At 40.3% G+C, this 23,799-nt stretch overlaps 1 protein-coding gene across 1 annotated transcript; it reads right to left on the bottom strand.

Annotated features, from left to right (window-relative positions):
- Positions 1 to 3,539: 3,539 nt before the first annotated feature.
- On the bottom strand, positions 3,540 to 23,722 carry LOC124146439 (KICSTOR complex protein kaptin-like). The gene is made up of 12 exons (XM_046516724.2): positions 23,477 to 23,722; positions 22,434 to 22,516; positions 21,138 to 21,237; positions 20,251 to 20,305; positions 19,294 to 19,369; positions 17,902 to 17,975; positions 17,574 to 17,683; positions 16,671 to 16,778; positions 15,640 to 15,724; positions 14,091 to 14,226; positions 13,011 to 13,469; positions 3,540 to 11,624 (listed from the first exon to the last, which is right to left on the bottom strand). The coding sequence occupies exons 1-12, from the start codon at positions 23,688 to 23,690 to the stop codon at positions 11,508 to 11,510; spliced, it is 1,617 nt and encodes a 538-aa protein (XP_046372680.1). The 5' UTR covers positions 23,691 to 23,722; the 3' UTR covers positions 3,540 to 11,507.
- Between the last annotated feature and the right edge of the window lie 77 nt (positions 23,723 to 23,799).

Here is a 23,799-nt window from a genome sequence, read left to right on the forward strand (position 1 = left end):
TCTTTTGTTCAGGTGTCAAATTTGTAATCGAGAATTTGTCAAAATATGTTTCAAAGTGTAGTCGCCAATTTGAAATTAGTGCTGTTAAGAATGAGAAAGCTCCCTTCTGATTGGTCAATCCATTGGTCGGTCAAAGTTCATGCAAGGTCGGTCTGACGTGACCCGTAATGGGATGTCCTCATATCTTTGTTTAGTGGTAGCGAGAACTAAGAAATGGTATCAATGGGATTGTGATGTTCCAAATAAAGAATCTGTTATCTGTCCTATCAACAGTTTTGTTGTCCCATATTAAGTTGTTCCATTGCATTAACAGATTGTCATACATTAGTTACAGCCAGGAGACAATGAAAACCCCAGAGGAGAAAGTGGCTGAATTAGCTAACGAGGTGCTGCAGCTGCGAACAAGACTAAAGGACTGAAATGCCTGCATCTGAAATCATGGGGCCTGACCGAAGACTATCTTGATGGTTTCAGGCAGACTTCTGGCAGATTTAGGGGTGGCCAGAGAAATCAGGCGATCCATCGGTCTCTGACTGGATTGAATATGTCAGAAGTCATGTATGATGACATTGTCACCTGTTCCCTCACAATATGGTTGAACTGTTTGATCGATTGGTTGAGTTGGATCCAACACTCAAAGAAAGAAGAGGAGACACCCGAAGGGACGCTCTGCAGACACTGTCAATGATGAAGGATGGAAGGAGGAACTAAGAAGATTAAACATAGAAATTCCAAGTTTGTAATATGGAACACTGAAAGTGATCAGTTTGAATTCAAGTGCATTCCAAAGAACAAGCCAGCAACAAACAGGGGCATGATCAGTATATTCACTTCAGTGTTCGATCCAATCGCTTCCTATCTCCTCTGATCCTGAAAGCCAAGCTGATATTCCAAGATGAAAGTGGACTTCAGAAAGGCTGGGATATTCTTCTGGAACCTGTGAATCTCTTGAGATGGAGACCATGGCTATCAGAGTTGTCATCATTTCAGAGACTTGCTATACCAAGATGTGTTGTGCCTGATGACAATGTGATATCAGCAGAGCTACATCACTTTACTGATGCATCTTCAGCTGAATACGGTGCTGTTTTCAGTGTTCGAAATACCTGCCTGCCCGACCGTCCAAGACGGGTTAATTTCAACTCGGGCTGCCAGATTTTCAAATCCCCCTGCCCGACGGTCGGGTTACATTTCATATGTAAAAATATTCTAAATATTTCCTGATGATAAGCATCATTTACAGGATGTATTCTAGGATATCAAATACAAATCTGACCTAAAAAGTGTTTGCTATTTCTTTTCTTGCATCACTTCATGTTCAATGAATTCGATTTAAAGTTTTAATTAAATTATCCTCAGAAACATATGATTATAGTGGGCAGGCAGGTTTTGGTCAGGGCTGGCAAGTATTTCAGCTAGCCAGTCCTGTGGTCTGGCTGAAAATTTTGGGAGTTTCATACCCTGCTGTTTTGTATCTGAGGATGACTGACATCAATGGACAGTTACACTGTGTGTTCCTCATCGGGAAATGAAGACTTGCTCCAATCAAAAGCATTACAATTCCATGACTGGAACTCAGTGCTGCAGTGCTAAGTGTGAAGCTGGGCCAGGTGCTATGTAAAGAGCTCAGGATCAACATTGACGAATCTACATTCTGGACAGATAGTATGATTGTCCAACATTATGTGAAGAATGACTCTGTCAGATATCAAACCTTTGTTGCTAAGAGAGTAGCCCAGATATAAGATGCTTCATCGCCAGAATCCTGGAGACATGTTGAATCACAAAACAATCCAGCAAATCATGCTTCACATTGGAATACCGCAGAGGAGCTAATCAACAACAAACAGCGGTTCCAGGGTCAAAGTTTCCTGTTGCATGACAAGAGTGAATGTTACTTCTATTTTGACATTTGAATTTTTGGTATTTTAATTTTTTATTCAAAGAAATTCATTCACTTCAGTTTGGTATTATAAATATTCAACTTTTGTTCTTTTTACTATATTTTCGGTATTTTTGTTATTTTTCCTGGTTAAACATCCCTGTCAAAATGCTCAGGGTATCTTCCTGATTTTAAAGTTACTTCCTGTCATTCAATACTGCATGTTCTCTAAAGAAGACATGTGTTGAAATCTGAAATATTCCAAGAAATCATGGAAGATTTTAAAAGGAATCACAAAGGATTTATTACTTATGGCGATGGAGTATTTGTAATTTTGTTTGTATATTTAAATGTACAAGGTATAATATTTTGGTATAAATTAGTGATTAGAACTAAATGCCTTTATGTCAGGCTTCGCACAGTTGCTAATATTATTACAGCTAAATACCTTCATTCAGTGCGGCTACGTGCTGTTTTGCATGGTGCCATCATCTCTGGCCTAGATCCGCTCTTGGCACGTCCGGTATAGGAGCGTTTGTTTATATTTTCTATGACCTTTTGTAGCGTGACATCAGCTCACGTAGCACTTGTTCTCCAGCTTTCAGCCGTACAACACATAGTTCTATTCCCGCATTCATCTATAGTTTGTTGCAATTACCATTAAGAATGCCACCAAAAAGACGGGCCGCCTTAAATCACCGCCTCGTAAGGAGCGGGAAAATATCCAGGGGGGAACCAAGTGTCCAGCAAGCGACATCTGCTACTGGTAAATCACGGAGATCAGCCAGATCTCCATTGCACAGACCCCCTTGCCAAGTGTACAAATAGCCGCTAATTTGCTAGTTGAAGCAGATGATTCGGACAATTCAAACGTTCTCCCACGAGTCGATCACGGAGACAATATCGAAGAGCCCCAACAAGTAGTGTCGCCCATTCCGTCGATGCTAGCTATATCGAGCCAACTCAACAACATACTGGATATGCTAGGCAAACGGATGGCCCATGATACTTCTCAGAGCTTTACTGGCATGCGAGGGGTAAGTACAAATGATCTGGGGGTAACGGGGACGGTGGTGCATTTTCACTATTACATTGATAATTTAAAGGTAAGTTTATTTTTTGTTAATTTGATTTATTTGTTATTGTTTTGTTTGTTTGTTTACACTTTTACTTATGAGTGTTATTGTTTATTTATTTTAGCTTGTACCGGTTCATCTGTGTACAGGATATGGAATAAAGTATTTACCACCCATATCATGTAAAAGATGGATCTGGACAAGAACATCAGCAACCAGTATCATGAAATTTGTTTGAAGTTGTTTTCAAACATCACAACACTTTTAGCTTTTGCGATGAAGTCATCGGATTTTGCGATACAGTTAGGCACAAGATTATAACCCTGTAAGTCAAAGAATATCTCGCAAAGGTACAAGAGTCTGGGATCATAAGGGCATCTTCAAGTCCTAATGCCTCGCCAGTGGTCCTTGTCGGCAAGAGTAATGGTAATCTGGTACGACTACTGCGCTTTAAATGCGAAGACATGCAAAGATGACACGTAGCCTGGACCTGGCACATGGTTTAAACCATATTCCAGTTGCCGAGGGAGAAAGACTATTCTTTGGATAGGTACAAGCAGACTTTAGGAATAGCCCTTTGGACTGACCGGCGCACAGGCAACAATCAATGCTCAGGTGAAGGCAACGCGGTGCAGCCCTTCAGCTGTGGTAATACACCTGGGATCTAACGACTTGGGCTCCACAAAGACCAGCCAGCTCCTCCTCAATATGGAGACCTCGATCATGCGGATCCAGGCGCACCTACCAGATACCCATGTCTGTTTTTCCGGCATCCTACAACGTAGATACTGGCACTCCGAACGCGACCCACGTAAGGTTAGCCAATCGTCTCCGCGACCTTCCTAAATTCTCATTTATCTCCCATCCCAAAATAGTGGCCACTGACCAATCCTGGTTCCAGTGGGAGGGAATCCACCTTAGTTTTAAAGGGATTCAAGTTTTCGTCAAGGATATCGATAATGCCTTGGTCCCATCGGCTACTGGTAAGTCACGGAGATCAGCTAGATCTCCATTGCATGGACCCCCTTGCCAAATGTACAAATAGCCGCTAATTTGCTAGTTGAAGCAGATGATTCGGACAATTCAAACGTTCTCCAGCGAGTCGATCACGGAGACAACATCGAAGAGCCCCAACAAGTAGTGTCGCCCGTTTTGGTCGATGCTAGCTATATCGAGCCAACTCAACAACATACTGGATATGCTAGGCTAACGGATGGCCCAAGATACTTCTCAGAGCTTTACTGGCATGCGAGGGGTAAGTACAAATGATCTGGGGGTAACGGGGACGGTGGTGTAATTTAAAGGTGCATTTTCACTATTACATTGATAATTTAAAGGTAAGTTTATTTTTTGTTAATTTGATTTATTTGTTATTGTTTTGTTTGTTTGTTTACACTTTTACTTATGAGTGTTATTGTTTATTTATTTTAGCTTGTACCGGTTCATCTGTGTACAGGATATGGAATAATATATTTTGCCACCCATATCATGTAAAAGATGGATCTGGACAAGAACATCAGCAACCAGTATCATGAAATTTGCTTGAAGTTGTTTTCAAACATCACAACACTTTTAGCTTTTGCGATGAAGTCATCGGATTTTGCGATGCAGTTAGGCACAAGAATGTAACCCTGTAAGTCAAAGAATATCTCGCAAAGGTACAAGAGTCTGGGATCATAAGGGCATCTTCAAGTCCTAATGCCTCGCCAGTGGTCCTTGTCGGCAAGAGTAATGGTAATCTGGTACGACGACTGCGCTTTAAAAGCGAAAACATGCAAAGATGACACGTAGCCTGGACCTGGCACATGGTTTAAACCATATTCCAGTTGCCGAGGGAGAAAGACTATTCTTTGGATAGGTACAAGCAGACTTTAGGAATAGACAAGGAAGCCCTTTGGACTGACCGGCGCACAGGCAACAATCAATGCTCAGGTGGAGGCAACGCGGCGCAGCCCTTCAGCTGTGGTAATACACCTGGGATCTAACGACTTGGGCTCCACAAAGACCAGCCAGCTCCTCCTCAATATGGAGACCTCGATCATGCGGATCCAGGCGCACCTACCAGATACCCATGTCTGTTTTTCCAGCATCCTACAACGTAGATACTGGCACTCCGCACGCGACCCACGTAAGGTTAGCCAATCGTCTCCGCGACCTTCCTAAATTCTCATTTATCTCCCATCCCAAAATAGTGGCCACTGACCAATCCTGGTTCCAGTGGGAGGGAATCCACCTTAGTTTTAAAGGGATTCAAGCTTTCGTCAAGGATATCGATAGTGCCTTGGTCCCAATTTGCAAGTAGGTAATTATGAAGGTAAGACATCTTATTTATGAGGCAATCATGGCGGGCATGCGTATCATCATCCGCGGCCGTGGGGTGTGGGGTAGCACTTTGGTGCTAAGTGGCGTGGTTCTTCTGGGCTACCTCCTATATCATCATAATTTATATTGATATATATACTAATTAGGGTTTCCGGTTACCTGCTTTCCAGCGGGAACCCAGGCTGGGTTACCTTCTTACCATTTGGAACCCAGTCTTTCCCGGGTTTTCACTCGGGAATCTAGTAACATAGCTGGGCCTGGCGGCGTTCGCTCCCATTTAGACCCGCAGCGTTGGTCGGGTTGCGTCGTTTCCGTCATTTGGGCCGTAGCATTAAGTATATATTAATAATTAAATTTGGCCTGGCGGCGTTCGCTCCCATTTAGACCCGCAGCTGTGGTTGGGTAGTGACGTTTCTGCCATTTGGGCCTTAGCATTAATAATCTATTAACAAATAGCCGAAAAAAAGTAAGAGGATTTCTTGGATTGGCAGCTTACTATAGGAGGTTTGTGTGGGATTTCACCACTATAGCTGCATCACTACATGCACTCCTGCAAGGCATAAACTTTAAAAGACATGGGAAGAGGAGAAAGTAAATAAACTTTAAGACTTGGGATCAGTGAATGGGATGCCTCCTGCGACAAAGCCTTTTAGGAACTGAAAACCATTCTCACTTCAGCGCCTGACTTAGACTTTACGAGGCAATATATTTTGGAGGTGGATGCCGGCTTTCTGGGATAGGAACTGCCCTTTCAAAAGAACAAGAACAAGGGAAAGTTTATGGCTTTACTTCAGATGGCGATCGCTAAGAAACTGACAGACAACCACCTCACCTAAGTTTATGGCTTTACTTCAGGTGGCGATCGCTAAGAAACTGACAGACAACCACCTCACCTAAGTTTATGGCTTTACTTCAGATGGCGATCGCTAAGAAACTGACAGACAACCACCTCATCTAAGTTTATGGCTTTACTTCAGGTGGCGATCGCTAAGAAACTGACAGACAACCACCTCACCTAAGTTTATGGCTTTACTTCAGGTGGCGATCGCTAAGAAACTGACAGACAACCACCTCACCTAAGTTTATGGCTTTACTTCAGGTGGCGATCGCTAAGAAACTGACAGACAATCACCTCACCTAAGTTTATGGCTTTACTTCAGATGGCGATCGCTAAGAAACTGACAGACAACCACCTCACCTAAGTTTATGGCTTTACTTCAGATGGCGATCGCTAAGAAACTGACAGACAACCACCTCACCTAGGTTTATGGCTTTACCTCAGATGGCGACCGCTAAGAAACTGACAGACAATCACCTCACCTGTGTCATCTGTACAGGTGTTCACAGATCCTGCCACACTTCAGTGTAATCAAACATTCTGTAACTCCTGTCTGCTGAAATAGACCAACACACAGTCTGATGCAATACAAGACAAGTCCATTCCATGTCCTTCTTGTAGACAACTGACGAAGGTGGCCGCCCCTGACGGTCCAGTAGAGGAGTGGGTCAGTCAGCTGAACATTTACAGCAAGAAGTAGGAATTATTAGCACTCAAATGGGCTGTCTCAGAAAAATGAGCATTTCTAATTAAATGCGAAGACACACAAAGATGCCTATCCTCTGCCCAGGAATGAAGAAGAATTAGATCTATTGAAAGATGCAAAGGACTTTTGCAGCCTGGACCTGGCACATGGTTTCAACCATATTCCAGTTGCCAAGGGAGAAATTGATAGGAAATTGATACTTTTATACGCTACACCTATAGCACTGTGTAGCACTAGGTAGCATCAGGTAAGGAAAAACATGAGAATGCAATGTATTTATTCTTACCTGATGCTGCACAGTGCTACACAGTGCTATAGGTGTAGCGTCAGGTAAGGTAAAACATGAGCATGCAATGTATTTATTCTAACCTGACGCTGCACAGTGCTACACAGTGCTATAGGTATAGCATCAGGTAAGGTAAAACATACAGAGATCTCTTGCTTGGAACAGAATGCCTGTTGCTGACAGACTATGACCCTCTCAGCTTACATACAAACAACTGCCAAGCTTGGAGATACAGAGATCAGATGGGTTGGAGAACTGGCACAATTTAACCTCACTATCCGTCATCGTTCTGGAAAACAAAACAAGAATAGAGACCCCTCAGCAGAAAAATACCTCCGCACAACTCCTGGGTGACTTAATGTCTTCTGCACAAATCATCACTGAAATGTGGGTAGGAGTATTCCAGACAATGATGAGAGAAGTTCCTATGATGGCCACTCACATGCCCTCACTGTCACTGGAGGATATATCCAAATTACAGATGGAGGAAAACTACATTGGCAAAATTAGAAATTACCGGGACAAAGACTTAAAGCTATCTAAGCATCAACTTCTCAGAGAACACTCTGGGACATGGGGATTGGTCCAGTTCTGGAATCAGATAGCGGAGGGCAAAGATGTCCTGTATTGACAGATACAGGAAAAGGCAACAGTAGTCAAGCAGCTCTTACTACGCGATTGCTTGAAGACAAAGGTGTAGAAGTCAGTGCATGATGACCATGGACATCAGTGTTCTACTAGGACATTTTCCTCGTTGCACAGTAGGTGTATGTGGCCCTTTATGGCAAGAGATTTAGTCAAATCTGAATATTTTGTACATTTGTATACCTATCCTGCATTTATTGCAGTTTTTTGACAGAAAGACGAACTGTGCGAGATCCAGCTGCTGAAGAAAAGTTGTTCCAACCAGAAGAAGAAGCACCCTTGCCAAGTTGGCATAAGACAAAAAGTTGTGACGTCACATCAAAACACATAACTGCTTTGTCATCTCCACAGACGGACATACTTTGAAAATTAAAGCACTTTGTTCTATACTTTGTGTGTTTCTACATTCATCGTATGCTGCTATTTTGTTTATGGTTTGTTACCTTGGGGGTCTTCCCATTCATAATTGGTAATGTTTATCTCTTGTTTATGGCTCTAGTCACATTAATTTACAGGCGTATTGTTGTTTCCCGCCATTTTTTCAATTCACCAAGTGGCCACATACTTTCGTGGTTTCCTGTAATATGAAAATGTGTGCAGATATTATTGACACACTTACTTTCTTATCACCTGCCAACAAACAACAACGTGTCACTTCTTTGAGCCACAACGAATGCCAGGATGACAGTAGCATCACAGTGTTCATCTAGTGCACACATAATATGAATAATGGGTTTTTCAGATTAAAAACAATGTTTTATTGGTCTGTTTTCAGTCATACTTTCCCACTCAGCCATCCCCACAGGGAAGTAATCCAGTCCAGTCCTGCTTGATGGCTTATTCTTCGAGATTTGTGACATATCATAGGCAGGTCCATGCGCAACTGGACAGAAACAAGTTTAATGTTTACATTCCAGCTTCTGGCTTCCTTTTAAACGTGCGACTAGACGTGAGAGTATGAGAGATACCCATTTGTACGACTGAAAACAGACTAAAACTTATTTATTTTCTATTACATATGTATGTACTTGTTGAATGAATAAAGATCTCCCTACACTACACTGAGTTATTAAATGTACATGTATTCATATATGACTTGGTTTTGACTGATTATAATGGCTTCCCTGGTTAATTTGCCACCCAGGTTATAACACCCAAATCTTCCCGGACAAATGTTGATGTTATAGCCAGGGTAGATTGTACGTTGGTCAAGTACAGTATGGAGTTCCAAGGACAAAGAACTCACCATAGGAGCAAGAGTCTTCCTCAGAAACCACCCCAAAGGCCGGAACAAGATTCAAGATGTATGGAGCCAAACATCATACAAAGTAGTGGTAAAGAAAATACTCAATGAAAATGTCATTCAGCCACTACAAGGGGAGGAAGTCAGAAAACAATACACAGAACATCTTCCCAAAGCAAGGGGTTAACTATACAAGTCCAGTTTCCATCCTTGCTGAACAAGGCTGGAATTATGGAGTAATATTTTGGCTGGACTAACAAATCTATGCAATCAAAATCATGTAACGAAATCGACATTTGGTTTGCAAACTGCAGTGCAGATTTCAGTCAATTGCAGGATTAGCTAAGCATGTGTAGGAAGTTGAGATATTTTTCAAATCTTTTTATGTTTTCAATCAAGGTTCTCCAGTAATTTGATGCACTTCGCAAGGTAAGACCCCTTTTATTACAATATAGATCTTGATTATTAATCAGATTGTATTGACTTGGCGGCACCATTTTGTTTGAAGAAAATGCAAGTGATATGAGAGGTGGAATCTGATTGGCCAGTAGGAGGGACATGAAAGGGATATAACTCGTAGTAGCCACTGTTGTTGCTACGAATTGCACAGAATTCCAACCCAGTTCGGCAAGGGTTTAAAACGGGACTTTTATAGTTACTTAACTTCCTTGCCTCAGGAAGATGTACACGGAAAAGAGTTCCTGGATCACTAACGCCAGTGGATGACATCCACAGAGAACATGAACAGGAACGGTGTCAGTTAACTACCAGGGTGCCGTTGTACAAAACAACCTTAGCGCTACGGTTGTTGTAAGTCTATGTTATGTATGGGAGTTACGATCACCTTGGCACTAAGATCAGTTTGTACAACTGTGCCCTGATCACGTGGAGCTGAGCAGCGAAGAAGACAATGATGAAATTGAAAGTGAATATGATATACATATCTTTAGTAAAATCCTTGGTGTCGAAACAAACCAAGAGCGGGAAAGTGCAACAGAACACAGATGATGTAGAGTCTGTGGGTCTGGATGAAGCTCCAGCTTTAGACGTTCTTGGTGAAGAGAGTGAGTGAGCGAGTGTGTGAGTATGGTTTTAAGCCGCTTTTAGCAATATTCCATCAATATCATGGCTGGGGATACCAGAAATGGCCTTCAAAAATTTTACCCATGTCGGGAATCAAACCCGGGTCTTCGACGTGACGAGCGAACGCTTTAACCACTAGGCTACCCGACCACTCCTCTTGGTGAAGAAGACACATCACCGGAACTTCAAGATGATAAAGAGTCTGAGAGTAATGCTTCATATGAAGCAGGGGAGGAAAAGCGGCAGAAGCTTCTGAGTTGGAGACAACATGGAGATCCACCAGGACAACAGCTGGAAAACACCCAACCCTCTTAACTCACCAAGGTCACTTCTCCTGCTTATAGCAGCAGCACAACAAAGCAGTTGGATCCATCTCTGATCGCCAACATCACTAGGATACAGTTACTTCTGGTTCATCAGCTATCAGAGTCTGTCCAGAAGTGATGAAATCTGAGATGGAATTTCATTTGATGAACAGTGGTGCTCATAATTTACAGTTATAATCATACATTTTTCTATGTACATATTTTGGGAAACATTATTGTATATGTTTCATGTTTACCATGAATTCGCATTGTATTGACGTTTTGTCAACATGTAAGCAGGGGAGTGTAGTAGCTGTCAGACGCCCACTTTTACTTATATTATCTTCAGCAGTTTCCATCTGTGTTTGAGAAAGTTTGTAAACATTCATGATTAAGAAGTATTTTTATACGTCACTTTACTGTAACCATGGTAACCATATCCTAATAAGATTGATTTATTTCCATTGTTTTACCTAGCCAGCCAGCTGAGCATGTTGTTACACCGCACAGCACATTGTACTTGTCCAGCTCTAACTAACTTTTAAACAATTACTTCTTACTAGGCAAAGAAGCCCATTCCGGTTGTCTACTGATGTAACCAAGGTAGTTGGGGTGTTCAGGTCTACTGTCTTCAATATCAATAAAATACACGGACCAGAGAACCTCTTTTTTCTGCTTTTACATGAAACTTTGCTCAATCAGAAGTCCCCGCAGTTCAACCCAAGTCTCTTAAAGACACTGTACCTGCCTGGTACCTCAAGTTTCATCTTGATCAATCTACCAGTAACATCTAGACATACAGACAGCAAATTGAGGGGCCTCATCTCCCGTTAATCTTTGATCACATTTTTCTCTACATAAGCACATAAGCACATATTCACATGATTTTACATGTATACATATTTACATGATTCTACATATATACATATTTACATGATAGAAACCCTTTCTACTTGTCTCAGACATAACACAAACATGACTAGAATGATCCTAACTTATCAGTATAGCATTGTGCTTGGCAAGGAACGCACATACAATGCCTTAGATTTGACGTTTGGTGATGTATTTACAAATTGTTAATTGAAAACGGAAACTTGTTGACATCTCCCTGGTAGTCACTGTCACCTTCCGAAAGTCTCCTTTTGTAGATTGTGGTAGGCATCATCAGGCTCGGAGCTGGAGTCACACAAGCCACGCAGTCGTTCTCGACACACCTCCGCCACTTCCCCTAGATCGGGCTGCAACATACAGTTATCAAAGTCTTACAGTTGGTCTATATGATATCTATATCCACCATTGTTGCAGTATGCTGTTGCTGATACAATATATCTATCTATCTGTATGTTCAACAGTCCATCATTGTTGCAATACGCTGTTGCTGATACAATATATATCTACCAGGATGTACAACAGTCCACCATTGTTGCAATACACTGTTGCTGATACAATATATATCTACCATGTACAACAGTCCACCATTGTTGCAGTATGCTGTTGCTGATACAATATATATATCTACCATGTACAACAGTCCACCATTGTTGCAGTATGCTGTTGCTGATACAATATATATCTACCATGTACAACAGTCCACCATTGTTGCAGTACACTGTTGCTGATACAATATATATCTACCATGTACAACAGTCCACCATTGTTGCAGTACACTGTTGCTGATACAATATATATCTACCATGTACAACAGTCCACCATTGTTGCAGTACGCTGTTGCTGATACAATATATATCTACCATGTACAACAGTCCACCATTGTTGCAGTATGCTGTTGCTGATACAATATATATCTAGCATGTACAACAGTCCACCATTGTTGCAGTACACTGTTGCTGATACAATATATATCTACCATGTACAACAGTCCACCATTGTTGCAGTATGCTGTTGCTGATCCAATATATATCTACCATGTACAACAGTCCACCATTGTTGCAGTATGCTGTTGCTGATACAATATATATCTACCATGTACAACAGTCCACCATTGTTGCAGTATGCTGTTGCTGATCCAATATATGTCAAGGATGTACGACGGAGGGTGCAGATGACCAACACAACAGTACATGCTCTGCCTAATACGATCTATAATGTACGTTTCAGAGTTTGAAAAAAGATAAGAATAGTAGTGGTTTATGATTCATAGTTAAAAAAGTATTTATCGAGTGTTATGTGCCTAAAAAAAACCACATTGTATTCCTTCAGAGAATTCAGGTGAACGAGCAGGTATAATAAAATATATTACAAATATAAGTCCAGATATACAATGAACAAATTTTTATAACCAGATAGTATAATAATGGGACTGAATTGCGTACTTTAGTCGGATTTGTTGACTGGTATTTCAGGTGTTACCTGCTCGTGGTGAACAGCTGATAATGATTTTTGAGATGAGGAAAAACATTGTGTCAGGGTAAAACTTGAGCTTATAAAAAATGTATGTGAGTTTTGGCAGTGATGTGTTACCCTGCGCTATATTGCACTATATTGAAGGGTGCAATAGCGAGGGAACACTATACTTTTGCGTGGCGTATCGATATATCGTGGGTCAAGTATCGTGATCAGAATATCGGTGTATCGTTTCACCCTTACTTCAGTATGAAACCCACCTGCAGTATATGCATCCCCTTCAGAGTGACCACTACAAGGTCATCCATGCCGTCCCCCATGATGTCCAGTCTATCCAACCCAACCACAGGCCCTGGAAAACTCCGTTGCCAAAGTAACTGAAAACCTGCAGGGTTAAATGGAGGCTGGACGTCTTCTTCCAGTTGAACCTGTTCTTCCTTCACACCATGCCCAGACACAAACAGATCCTCCTGCGACTTTGCCTTCCTGGTTGGCTGAGCATCCTTCACACTGGTAGCTTGGGAGTTAGATTCATCCGATCTGTGCCTCTGTTTGTTTAACTCCTCTAATTGGTTCAGAGTCCTCTCTGGTGTGGATGATGTATGTGACGGAGTATTTGATTGGCTGCTTCCAGCCTTAATGGTGATATCTGATAGGCTGTATTTTCTGTCAGTGTCAAAGTGCTGGTTTTCTTCAAAATACTTGTATGCTAGAAGTTCCTGTTGTAATTAAACAGAAAGTTGATTGTGAATATATACTGTTCAAAAGAAGTTAAAGAACACATGATTAGTTTCATATGACTTTAGCTAATCTGTCATGGCTGGTGGGTATTGCATCACACTGCCTTCCAACAGTGGGTGGTCTTTACTTATTTTGTGAGGATATAGAATGCATGACTCATGACATACAGGTAAGGTCATCCCAGTATCAACAAACACCTCTACCTTTGTGACTTGCTTACTGGTACTGACAAACCTAGAAACATAATCAGGGCCATCCGGGATTCGAACCCACATTGAATTGTGTTGTCTTAGCACACTTCCTAAAAGACTATAACATCAAAAGTCTTTGAAAGGCATTGAGAAGTGATACACATAAGGAAGAGAATTTTATGGATGTCAACTTCTTTATTATGAGGAACCAAACATTTTGGAGTATATATTTCACCTGATGATTTAATAAGTTTATACTCTGAAATGTTGTGTTCCTTCTAATAAAGAAGTTGACATCCATAAAATTCTCTTCCCTAACATCAAAAGGTTTACAAACAAAAGAGCAGCTGATTGACAACACACTCTCACTCTTCTGTCATGACAATGTTCTGATATCGTGTAGCCTACCTGTCCATATGTTCCTACAAGCAGCTCGTTCTCCCCGTCGAAGTCTATGTCCACTACACAAGAACAAAGTGTGCTGTCAAACTTCTCACTGTTGGGGAGTGACAAGATGTCTTCAAAGCCAGTGATCAGGACATTCCTGAAATAGATGTTCTTTCCTATTGCTGAGCCTTGCATATTAAGATAAAGAAATATTTTTGTGAGGAGACACAAACTTCTCTCTACTGTAATCTGCTTCACATAAGGCCGTGCGTGTGTGCGTGCGGCATGCATGCGTGCGTGGTTTAATATTACTTAACACCAGCTATTTCTGATACTCCATTCACCAATTCACTGAGCTTGATCACCCGATCCATTAACATGATTAAGTTGCCTGCTACGACCAGCATAGATTACTGGGGACAAATTCTAACATTGTATCCCGACGGTATCTACAAGGTGTAGTACAACCTATTGTGACTTTCCTCCACATTAAACGGACATACCTTGATACACTGTATCATGAGCCCTGCTCAAGCAAGCAAGTAAGCACCCCCTCACAAACATTTTGAAAGTACATTCTATAAAAAGGCCCCCTACTGCCTCATTACTGCCAACAAATATATATACCGTAGCTTCCCTCTTTATCAATTTTATAATTCCCCAAGGCCCTCATTATGGTGAATACGGTAGTTGAAATACTGTTCAATGTGGCATTTACATAGTTCTCTCTTTAAATTACATTCTATATAAATGCGCCCTACTACCATTTAACTGACAACAAATATATATACCGTAGCTTCCCTCTTTATCAATTTTCTAATTCCCCAAGGCCCTTATTATGGTGAATACGGTAGTTGAAATACTGTTCAATGTAGCATTTACATAGTTCTCTCTTTAAATTACATTCTATATAAATGCCCCCTACTACCATATTACTGCCAACAAATATATATACCGTAGCTTCCCTCTTTATCAATTTTATAATTCCCCAAGGCCCTTATGATGGCGAATACGGTAGCTGAAATACTGTTCAATGTGGCATTTACATAGTTCTCTCTTTAAAGTACATTCTATATTAATGCCCCCTACTACCATATTATTGCCAACAAATATATATACCGTAGCTTCCCTCTTTATCAATTTTCTAATTCCCCAAGGCCCTTATGATGGTGAATATGGTTGCTGAAATACTGTTCAATGTAGCATTTACATAGTTTTCTCTTTAAAGTACATTCTATATAAATGCCCCCTACTACAATATTCGGTAGCTTCCCTCTTTATCAATTTTATAATTCCCCAAGGCCCTTATGATGGTGAATACAGTAGCTGAAATACTGTTCAATGTGGCATTTACATAGTTCTCTCTTTAAAGTACATTCTATATAAATGCCCCCTACTACCATATTACTGCCAACAAATATATATACCGTAGCTTCCCTCTTTATCAATTTTCTAATTCCCCAAGGCCCTTATGATGGTGAATACAGTAGCTGAAATACTGTTCAATGTAGCATATAAGCCAACTCCCTGACACCAAGTATCTCTGTGTAGGACTGTGAGTACAAGTTACCTGTACACTACTGCAGGCTCAAGAGCACTGGTAACCAACAGGTTGTAGTTGGCCAACTGTTCTTCTTCTTCACGCGCACTTTCTTCTGAAGACAGACGAACAAATTGCACGTTATCAAATAAAGACACACAAAGTGAAAGTAACACTGATAGATTATTCCCTGGAGCTGAGTGCCATCCTGTCTGAACATCTTAGGGGTCATAACAAGGAGTTCCGGGGAACAACCCATTACCTTGTACCAAGGCTGGGACGATACACCAACTGTGCGATCCGATACGTATCACGAGACCTTGCTCACAATCCGATACATATCATGATACATCATATACGATGTGCTCTTATCTGTGATGAATAAGCCATCTTTTCCACAGAAAATACTTGGCACACTGACAATTTACAGATGGCAGTGTCAAGCATGACACAATGGATGAAAATATTTACGTTTCAAATGATCATTATATAGCTCTCTACTTTTGAGTGAGTGAGTATGGTTTTACGCCGCTTTTAGCAATATTCCAGCAATATCACGGCGGGGGACACCAGAAATGGGCTTCACACATTGTACCCATGTCGGGAATTGAACCTGGGTCTTTGGCATGACAAGCGAACGCTTTAACCACTAGGCTACCTGACCGCCCCTCTCTATTTTTGAAGCTATTTTATGTTAATAAAAGTGGCATAGGTTTTATCCATTAAACACTGTGTGGCTTTGTCACAGTACAAAGGTTTCGAAATTAAGTATTCAAATATTACGAGAGTCAAGGGCCATCAGTTTCTGGTCAGAATGCAACTAAAATTATCCTATGCGTTTGTTCTTTATGACAGACAGGCCTTAGTTTAGTTAATGAATACGTTCACACCTTTAAGTAGCTTCATCATCACAAAAGAAGTCAAAAACAGGCTTAACAAACTATACCCATGTGAATGAATAACACCATGCTTTAACCATTTTAGTCAAACACTTGAACCATGGGGCTACCTAATGTCTCACTGAAAACCTGAAAGAATATCAGAAACATTTTGAATATTACCATTGAAGAAGTCGAGGAAGGAAGGACAGGCGACGTGGTTCTTGGCTGTGAAGAGCCTGATACTGGTGATGGGGCTGTCATGCTCTGTTGACCAGGAAATAAGTACCTCTGACAAGAAAACAGAGTGAGAAATAACTTTGATGCACATTTTTCATAGATGTGATCAGATGTAAGTGAGCGAGTTGGGTTTAATGCTGCTCTGAACTGTATTCCAGTTATATCACTGCATGTCAGCTTGATCATGTTGATGTTGGAAGAAAGCCAAAGATATGCAGGTTTCTGGCATGCCTTAACAACTCACGAATCACTCACTGATCACAGATTGTCAGTGTCAGAAGAACGAGTGAGTGAGTTGGGTTTAACGCCGCTTTTAACAGTATTCCAGTTATATCACGGCGTGTCAGTTTAATGTGGGAGGAAAGCCAGAAGTGATGCAGGTCTTAGACGTTTACCACTTTGGTGAAACCCACGAGCACGGGTATGGTGCTGACAAACCTAGAAACATAAATGGGGCGAACCGGGATTAGAACCCACAATCATAGGCTTCTGGCGTGCCCAAGGGACGCAACTCTGCACAGCGAATCGCGGCGCCTTAGACGACTGGGCCACCCGTGCTCCCGTCAGAAGAACGAGAGAATTCTGGTATGTCTATGGGATACTCTGTACAGCAATCAAAAATTATTGTGTCATCTACAGAGATCATCACACAAGAAGTGGTAACTACTTTAGTGAAGAGTCATTAGAGAATATCAGCGTTATGATGAAGATAAACAAAGAAATTCCTAGGAGGATTGCCTACACATGACACAATACACTGACAGACTTACCTTTGCTTTTAACAGAGGAATATTGAGTTAAAAACCTTTTTGGCTGTAACATTGACATACTGACAGAGTTACCTACCTTTGGCTGTAACATTGACATAAGCTACTTGGACAAGGCCATTCTGATGTCCCATCACAGTGAGCCGTCTCTTGTAGTTGTCCAGATAACTAATACTCAGCTGCAGTACACTTGCAACAAAATGAACAATCGTCTAATAAATGAGACAACTCCAAACAATGCGTCGTCATTCCGTAATTCTTATCATATATTCTTGATATCTTTTGAAAAGCTTTGCAAAAAATGAATATGAATATGAATTGAAAATGAATAAATTAAAATTTATAAAGTGAACAATTTGATGTAAAGAAACCCTTATCACATGGCATGTTATTTTGAATATACTGACCTGCTTGGAATATTATTAAACTCTGGAAAGAATTCCTCAGATGGTGTTTCTTGAAATCCATGTGACTTGAAAGACTTAAAAACAATACATGGAACTTTGGTTTACATAATGTCTTCAGTGACTTAAGTGTGTACTATCGTGAATATATGAAAAAAACAATTGCCTCCAGGATGAGTCAGAAGAAAGAATATGCCGATGAGCTCTATCATTCCAACAAGCAAGTGATTCTGTGGCTTTAATTGGTTAAGAAAGCAATTACTCTTGCATTTACTTTTCCATAAATCAAAAAACAATAAAGCCACACCTCTAACGGGCTGCAGTTTCCTGATTGGCTGATAACAGATTGAGTGGGGCTTGCGTTGTCTTATTGCACCGAAGAATGAGGCTGATTTCATATTGTTGTCTCCATGGTTTTTTGTGTTATTGAATGAATAAGCAGTCTGTGAAGTTATCATAAGAATTGACTTCAATATGTTTTTGTGTTCATGGAGTTATAAACATAAACAAGCGACTCTGCTTGTCGTCAGAGGTGACTAACGGGATCAGGTGGTCAGGTTCGCTGACTTGGTTGATGCATGTCATTGATCCCATTTGTGTGGATGCTCATGATGTCAATCACTGGATTGTCTGGTTCAGACTTGATTATTTACGGACCGCCGTCATATAGCTAGAATATTGCTGAGTGCGGCGTTAAACAAACAACAACAAACAACATAAACAAACACCAGTGTGCATGCCTTGTGTAAATCCGCTAAGAGGTGTACACCAGTTTTCATGTTTATAACCCATAAATGCAAAAAATATTGAAGTGAATTATTAACTGGCTCCACACATTAGAGGTATCAAACCAGACAAAAAATACTTAACCATTAAAAAAATGGCATCAATCTTACAAATAAAAGATTAAACAACCTACATGTATATACATTATCTATTTATCACCTTGTGACTGTGGACCCGACCAATGTTGAGTGAGTGAGTGAGTGAGTGAGTATCGTTTTACGCTGCTTTTAGCAATAATCCAGCAATATCACGGCGGGGGACACCAGAAATGGGCTTCACACATTGTACCCATGTCGGGAATCGAACCCGGGTCTTCGGCATGACGAGCAAACGCTTTAACCACTAGGCTACTCGACCGCCCCTGACCAATGTTGAAGAATGGGTATCAGGCAAACCAATAAATGTCGGAGCTGAAGTCTACCCATGCTTGGAGGTATAGTGTCTGACTATATCAAGTAAGCTGCAGTCTTGATTGAGGAATCCAAGGGAAGCAATTACAAGATTCAGCAACTGTTTCAACCATCCACAATAACAATAAGGTCCAGAACGGGTCACAGGGGAACAGCTCTGTCATAGAGTTCACAAGAAGCCATTTACATCTATACATACCTCTCGATACATGTGGATCTTATTGTCTCCTCCACTGAGTAGAAATACCATTTCTTTAGAATCGTCATCAAGAAGTCTGGTTTTAAATGAGATAAAATCCACATGAGATGTTGAGAATAACTGGCCCACTATATAATTCACTTGCCAAGAAAACCATACTCCATCATGTCTATATTAAATAGAAAATTAAAATAGTCTTCCTGGCTTTGTTTATGGTTGACCGCTAGATATAACAATTAAAAACTTCACATCTAAGCTATTCAAATGACATAATAATTTGTACAATGGTTGGGTAGGAATTCAAGTGATGACTAATAATATATCTGTACATACTTCAAACATTGTGCAATCTCATTAAAATCAGATCTTAGTTCTCGCAACCGCTAAACAAAGATCTGAGGACATCCAATTACGGGTCACGTCAGACCAACCTTGCGCGAACTTTGATCGACCAATGGAATGACCAATCAGAAGGCAGCTTTCTCGTGCTTTACGGCACTAATTTCAAAATGGCGACTACGCTTTGAAACATATTTTGACAAATTCTCGATTACAAATTTGAAACCTGAACAAAAGAACATTCTGGAATGGCTAATAGATGGTCTAGATTGTATGGATTCAGTCGTTAAACCCGTATCTATCGTTCTGAATATCCTGTGTTAATGTTTTCGAGATTGTATGATTAGAAATCACATTTCGACTGTCACTTTCATGATCTGGGACGTGACACTCTGATTGGTCGGATGAAAGGTCATTCTAATGTGACCTCTAATGGGATGTCTTCAGATCTTTGTTTAGCGGTAGCGAGAACTAAGATCTGATTTTAATGAGATTGAACATTGTGCAACAGGTCAGACACCAACTTCACATTATAAGCATATATTTCAAAGCACTAACAGTTAAGTCACAGCCAATTCAAAATGAACCATAACATTTGAGAATCAAGAACCAACTCACTCAGTATGTAAAAGCTGGTAGGGAATGAAATTCAGTTCTAAGCTCAAACATCCCTCTGAAAAGATAAATTGTCATATATTTTCACACACACTAATATCAAAGTCTAAAAGAAGTTAAAGAACACTCAATTCTTTTATATTACTATAGTTAATCTGTCATGGTATGACAGATCAACTATATTAATATGAAAGAATTGAGTGTTATTTTACTTCTTTTGTGTAGTATACAAAGTTAATACACAGTGACTATGACTATGTTTAATCACCCACCACACCCATCTAACATGTCTTATAAACATTAACACTCAGGCATAGACATGTATTTGGCTCCCAGTGTTCCAGGGTGCTCATAAAGATGTTGAGGTGTGCCTGGTGAATTTAAGTGTACATCAGAAAATAAAAACCTTGATCCATCTTTGAACTTTGAAAATGCCATTTCTCCTTGAGCTGGATGATAAGCAGTTGAACATAAGGAAGTTTTCCTCTTTCCTTTTCACTAAGATTGATAATACCTGTTCAGTTTCAGAATCCCTAGGTCAATTTTGTGAATCATATTGTGCATATGCATTTTAATATAATAATTTTCCATGTATTTGTCCATTTGTGTGCAAGTTCATTTATCACTGGCTTCGTGTAATAACCATCATCACAGGGTATCATCTGAAGTGTGCCCTTCAGAAACCAGGAAAATATGTCTTATGCTCGCTACAGTATTATACATTTCCTATTCCCAATATATGACATTTACAACATGAAAACACACTCAGCTCATAATCTCTATGTAAGCATTATAAGCAGATAAGGGAAGGAATACCCTACACCGTCACATGGTATAATGTGATGTGATTTGGCTTGTTTTCTTGATCAAATTGAAACCCTCCAACTTACGAGCAACAATATCCAAGTTGGCCTCGTCCCCGACTTCACTGGCTGAGTACAGGTTGAGGAACTGAGAGGCTGGCTTACATTCCTTCTCATCCTCTTGCAGCTGTAAGAAATCCCCATCAACTGCATCATGTGACCATCAAATATATGGTAAACTATTATCAGGAAAACACTCACACATCACTGCCTTAATTATCTATTCTTCACCGGAATACAAAGATAACCATTGCAAGTATCCTATCAACTAAGACACAATTAATATTTTAAACACAACATTAACAAGTATTTGTCACAGAAGTGACGAAATGTCCCCCGCCTGTATATACACCAAAATACCAAATATGAAGACAATCCAGCGATTAGTTCTTGAGATATCGCGGCAACACCGTTTTCCAACTCCAAAAGCAGATATGCCTGCTGTGACCTTGAAAATAGGGTCAAGGTCACCAAAACCGACTGGTGTCTGCGAAGTCTGTATATACACCATAGTTCCAAATATGAAAACAATCCAGTGTTTAGTTCTTGAGATATCGCGGCAACTCTGTTTTCAAACTCCAAAAGCAGATTTGCCTGCTGAGACCTTGAAAATGGGGTCAAGGTCACCAAAACCGACTGGTGTCTGCGGTGTCTGTATATACACCATAGTTCCAAACATGAAGACAATCCTGCGATTAGTGCTTGAGATATCGTGGCAACACTGTTTTCCAACTCCAAAAGCAGATTTACCTGCTGTGACCTTGAAAATGGGGTCAAGGTCACCAAAACCGACTGGTGTCTGCGGAGTCTGTATATACACCAAAGTTCCAAATATGAAGACAATCCAGTGTTTAGTTCTTGAGATATCGCGGCAACACCGTTTTCCAACTCCAAAAGCAGATTTGCCTGCTGTGACCTTGAAAATGGGGTCAAGGTCACCAAAACCGACTGGTGTCTGCGGAGTCTGTATATACACCATAGTTCCAAATATGAAGACAATCCAGTGTTTAGTTCTTGAGATATTGCGGCAACAAACAGGTGGGACGTACGGACGGATGTACGTACGGACGGTCGTGAATACTATATCCCCCGCTTCGCGCTTCGCGCGGCGGGGGACAATTAAAGATCTATCTGAAAACTTTGAATTTGATTTCCTGAAGATATCATTTATCAATGAATGGCTAAAAGCATGTATGTAACATTTTACTAATTGCCATTCTTTAAGCACATTTTGTCTCTTAGCTATTGATGTTTGTTGTTATTTATGTTACTAACTGAAATTCCTAATACCAAGCGAACTTAGTACATGTTGTCATATCTCACCTTTAAAAAGGTAATGCCTACAATGATTCCATTGTTTCCTTGACATCTTCGCAGGACATCAACAGACACTATTTCAGCATCACCTTAAATGAAATCATACTTTTAAAAGACTATGTAGAATATTTGATTATGACTGATAAGATATCTTAACATCAACATGCAAGTGAGTATTTCATCTTTGCAGTTCTTTCAAATTCCCTTTCTAGAATTTAGATTCAGACATTTCTTATTCCATTATTATGCTTGTTAGAGAGTTAGTCAGTTGTCATATTCATCTGTTATTCTGCCATGACAGCATAGAGATAAATATGAATCATACAATTGCATGCCATGCCATTCATAGTGTCAGATTTGCAGGGGACACAATGGCTTCAGGGCAATCTCATCATACTTTGACCCTTCGGGGCCATGGCAGGAAAGAGGTCAAGTGACATATTAGCATGAGTAGAGTCAAGTATATTTTTATGGATTTATAATCCACTAAATAAATAAATAAATATCTGTTATTAAAACACTCCCTCCCTATCAGAGACCACATAATATATACCGTATTCGACATAATAAGCGCCCCCGGAGATATTTGCTAATATATTGGCTAGTGAACAATCCCAATTAGCACCCCTTCTGTTTGATCAATGTACACAAGACTTATTTATTCGTGTATAATACGTGTGTTATATGCATCCTTAATTGTGGGAAATTAGATTCTGGAAAAATATATCTGTCGTATATAAACATTTCAGGCTGTCAGCATAAACCACGAAATTTACGATCTTTTAACCCTGTTGTTTTTCACCAAAGTAATATTCTAATAAGGGCCCCCTATTTCTAATTTTGAGAGCGCCCTGGGCGCTTATTATGTTGAATACGGTATATGGTCTCTGCTCCCTACAGTTAGTTTTGAAAAAGGTCACGAGATGATTTATTAATTGGCCTAAACTAAGGCAAAACTGTACACGAAAATTTAAAGGCTAACTGTCTATCAGTCTATATAGTATATAACAATGTGTAAAAAATCTAAAATACATCAAACTCCTCTATACCTGGAATGTAGGTGAACTGAATCTCCTTGGTGCATGGCGTCAGCCTGTTATTGAATGTCTGATATTCGACTGCAATGACCTTCCCATCAAGAGATGCAACTAATAACTTGTTATTTCCTTCACTGTCTGTTATTCTTGTCAATCCATAAACATTAGTCTGCGAGGGGAGGCTGCAAAAATGAGCATCAGTCCACCTCCAACCTCTGTCGCCCATTCTCTTACTGTAATGGATCAGAGTAATCTACCGTGGTCAACGGGCACCTGTTCTATTCGTTTATCCAGTGCCACGTAATTTTAATTGTCTGGATAATCGACTCCAAATC

Source organism: Haliotis rufescens, unplaced genomic scaffold (genome assembly GCF_023055435.1).
Source record: "Haliotis rufescens isolate VD_foot unplaced genomic scaffold, xgHalRufe1.0.p SCAF_3, whole genome shotgun sequence".
NCBI lineage: Eukaryota > Metazoa > Mollusca > Gastropoda > Lepetellida > Haliotidae > Haliotis > Haliotis rufescens.